This window comes from Gavialis gangeticus, unplaced genomic scaffold, assembly GCF_001723915.1.
Source record: "Gavialis gangeticus isolate Ggan-Ray unplaced genomic scaffold, GavGan_comp1, whole genome shotgun sequence".
Classification (NCBI taxonomy): Eukaryota; Metazoa; Chordata; order Crocodylia; family Gavialidae; genus Gavialis; species Gavialis gangeticus.
Genome location: NW_017728995.1, coordinates 64,539,439 through 64,543,540, shown reverse-complemented (window position 1 = coordinate 64,543,540; position 4,102 = coordinate 64,539,439). Strand labels below are relative to the sequence as shown.

At 41.1% G+C, this 4,102-nt stretch overlaps 1 protein-coding gene across 2 annotated transcripts in view; it reads right to left on the bottom strand.

The window, feature by feature from the left end:
• Positions 1–4,102, bottom strand: part of WDR33 (WD repeat domain 33) — a 116,850-nt gene that overhangs the window by 87,243 nt on the left and 25,505 nt on the right. The window contains exon 8 of one of the 2 annotated variants that reach the window (XM_019503724.1): positions 3,591–3,960. The exons of the other annotated variant lie outside the window; for it this stretch is intronic. Coding sequence (XP_019359269.1) covers positions 3,899–3,960 — 62 coding nt within the window. The 3' untranslated portion in view covers positions 3,591–3,898. Of the gene's footprint in view, positions 1–3,590; positions 3,961–4,102 lie in introns of those variants that run through there. 2 annotated transcript variants of the gene reach the window in all.

The window sequence follows — 4,102 nt, the reverse complement described above, 5'->3', positions numbered from 1 at the left end:
ACATATACAGATAAGACACACTGCACACCATATGCATGATGCACAAACATATTTGCATAGGTACATGTGCATATAATTATGCTGCCAATAAGAAGATAAAAGGTTAAACTGTCTCCACCTCCAGGAAGTGGAGTTTCCTTGGGAGGAAGGAAGGGTGAAAACTTTGGCAAAATGCAATGCCATATAAACGGTCATATTTTAAATCAAAATGAAGCTCCATGTCTAAAAAACCTCTGACCAGCCTCCTTTGGAAATGGGTTTTTCTCCTTAAAGAAGTAATCGTGTCTTCTAAAGTTGTGCAGTAGCTTTGTATATATTTAAGTAGAAATGAACCAGAAGTGGTTAAGGTAGAAAAGTAACTGTTCAGACATTATCTTTTGGTTTCAGCAGCATCTATTAAATTGGCAACCAACAACAAAAGGCTGTATATGTAATGAGTATGTATCACAAAGTGCTTATATAAGTACTGATTAAAAAGACAAGACCTTTTAAACAGCAGACACACGGAGAGGTAACTCACTGGGATAGGAATGCCAAAAGGCTATGAATGCTGGCACGATTAGATCATTATGGTATAATTCCATCCCTATCTTTGGCAAGAACCTAGAACAATGGTTCTCAAATCTTTTTAGCCTCAAGGCACCCCTCTATAAGTTTTCTGAATTTAGCAGTACCCCAGATGCCAGTTGAGATTTAGTGAGCTAGAACCTAAATTCAGAAAAGTTATGGAGGACTGCTTGAGGCTAAAATGGTTGAGAAACGGTGATCTAGCTGGTTCCAGGGAAGGATGCCATGGTCAAGACCTTACCATGCTGTGCTCCACTCTTTCCACTTGCCCTCCATATACCCAACGGGGTAAGGCCCTACACATGCCCACTTACTGTAAGGGTGGCCCCTACAGCCAAGGCTGCACCCTGAAGCCATGCATGCTGGCAACCAGAGCCATCTGCCCCTGTGACCCACTGGTCCTGGGAGTGAGGGACAAGCCACGGGGCAAAGCGGGGCTGAAAAGAGCAGCTCTGTCCATGCATCTGCTCATGCACTCACAACAGAGAGAACGGCTGAGAGTATGGTGGTGGACAGCACAGGTGTGTTGGACAGTAGAGAAAGGTCCCCAGAGGACCAAGTCAGGTATGCCACTGGTCTGTGAGAGGCTGCAGTGGGCGCAGATTCTGACAAGAAAGGAGTAGAGTGCTTTACTCCACACATGGGCTAGGCACTACACCACTCCTCAAGGGATGTTGCAATACCCCAATTGAGAATCACTGATCTTGGGTCTGAGCATAACCACACTGAAACTGGAAAGCTCAAAGATATAAAACACAAGTCAGACCCCAAAACCATGAAATTAAAAAAAGAAAAAACAGTGTGGGGTTTTGGCCCATCTTTAGATACACTCTCAGCTTCTGTATGAACATATCAAGTTCAAAGTAGAATTGGATGCAACCAGAAAAATGCAGCCTCTTCAGAGGCTGCTCAGACAATGACTCTAAGGTGACCTCAACTCATCATAAAGGGAGAGTCAATTGTCTCTCTTGCTGTCTGTCTCATCCTTCTGCTAAACCTTTTTCTGTTTCTCCCACCTCACCAGATCTGTTACCCACATCCTATTTTTTTACTCAAAGTGCTTATATAAGTACTGATTATTTTTACACCTGCAAATTATCCTTGCCCCATACAAGACCATATTTTCCTTCCCACTGAAAAGCTGAAAGGCACCAACTCCTTTCTCAGTCTCCCTCTGTCCCTTTGACTTCTTGCACCTTTCCCTGCACACATTCTAGTTTCACTTTATCCTGCCAGGTATAGGACAGGACATGCATTGGGTTATCTCCCAAAGGGCATCAGAACCAACAGAAACAATGGAAGCCATAAGCTATTTTAAGCAAAGGAAAAAATATTTGTTAGATTACTGCCAGAAACTGGGAGATCACATGACGCTGTAAAACCATAAATATCAGAATGACAATAATATTCAATGCATAAAACTCGTTACAGAAAGTTACTACAACCTAAAGAGAGATTACTCAGACCTGGAAACTCTCATACCAGGAAATAACCATCCTATGGGTTTCAAATGGTGCATAAGTCTGGATCAGCCCCAAACATATAAGCTCTTACTAAACCCAGTGACTGCCAGCTGCAAAGATACTAGTCTGCCTTAAAGTAAGTCCAGATGGGGGTAAAAGAGCTGTAAAATGAAAATAAACAAAAATAGTCCTTAACTCAGATTTGGACAAGCAAAGGCAGGAAATGCCCCAAAGACCTAATGCAGCCTGTTTGTATCAAGTAGAATCATGATAAAATCCTTCTGAGAACTGACATGAACAGCTATTCAGAAGTACTACGCTGTTGCACTTATATTCTGTTAGGAAATAGGATGTCAGCAGGGAGGTCTCCTTGATGGAAGGGACATTCCTGAAATTATGAATGATCATCTGTACCCAGGTTCTCAGCCTGATAGCAGAAACAGATTCTACTTGAACGACAGACTGTGAACCAGAATATCAAACTCAAAAAAGAATTAAAAAAAAAAATCACTGACTTTTTTTTCCTTACGCTTGATGAGGATCCTTCAGACTGGAAAGACTGGTGATTAGGCCCAGAGACATCTTCATTTTCAAGAAACAGAGAATACATCCCTTGCAATCTATATTGTTTTGTTCAGGTGACCTACAGAGAACCCTTCCTATGTTTCGACTGAAAGAATATCTGAAGAACTACTTCACTATCTAATACTGTTAATACAGTTTGCTCCAAAAGTTCATTCTCTGTACAAGGAGAGTAATGATAGAGATGGCTTAAGTCAAAAGCCCACTTTTCCACATGCAAAGGTTCCCAACTTAAGTTAGATTCGTCACGTTTTTTCTGAATATATAGACATGGTGGATACAATACAAATAATATAAATATCGGAGTGTGCTCTCTCCTCAGTCCCACATGGATGCACCTATGCTTACTATTTATTTCTAATGATACAGTCTGAATTCTAGACCTAACCAGCAATTGTCATACGTTGCTACCAAAATAGTGGTCTATCGCACCCATTTTTTCTGAAAGGGAAGAAGCAGGAGTTCTGACAATTTACAGTGAACCCTACTAAACTTGCACCTAATGACTCAAACTGATTCTCAGACCACTTTTAAAAGTTCCTTTGATGAGTCAAGCGTTCAGTTTAGAAGAACCTACACATGCCCACTATGCACAAATAAGTAAACGTCACAGTTAAGTATTGCTCCAACATCAGTTAAAAAGGCTGCAAAGAAGTAGTCAGTCACAGCAGTGGCATTGCTCCTTTATTACAAACTGGATGTCCTGTGTTTGAGAATATCCTTCCATATAAAGCGTACACAAAGTCCAGAGAAAAAGGCAGGTGATCTTTCTTTGAAAAGCATAACAGTTCCTATGGTGAGCCTTCTGAATTTCTTTCACTAGACTCTGATTCAGATCCTCAAGATTCAGGATGGATCTGAGCTTTCTTATCATGCTGGGTCTCAAATAGTACCTGGGATGAAATTTCTCCTTTCATACTGTGACATATGTCTGTTTGCATTCTGTCATGGTAGCTTGGATTTCCCGCTGTATATCTCTTTCTGATGCACAGATTTCTGAAGTTTTTGATGGGGAGATGCAGGAGCAATATGAAGAGGCTTCTGAAAAAGTAAGCTTTGTAGCCACATAATACTCATGACAAATATCTCCAAGGTGACAGTGGGCATTCAGGAGGAGCCTAATCTTACAAGTAGGATGTCCCAGGAGTAAGCACAACTGGCAGAGTAACATGCCAAAACCTTTCAACACATCCTGAGATTTCTTGTTGCTTAGAGATAATGAATGCTCGAATCTTTAGCATCTGATACACTCTGAGCAAGAGTATAGTAGGCACTCTTGAATGTAATCAAAGAAAAGAAGGTAATTTTCTTAGTACTGTTCCTGTTTTCTTCCTTTGGCAGGTGGAAGTTGAAGAATGAGATTTTAATGTAAGAGATTATAAGGCAGGGTGGGCAAAATATAGCCTGCAGGCCAGATCCATCCCTCCAGGTCATTCTATCCGGCCCACAGGGCCCCTAAAAACATTAGTAAATTAATATTTATTTGCTCC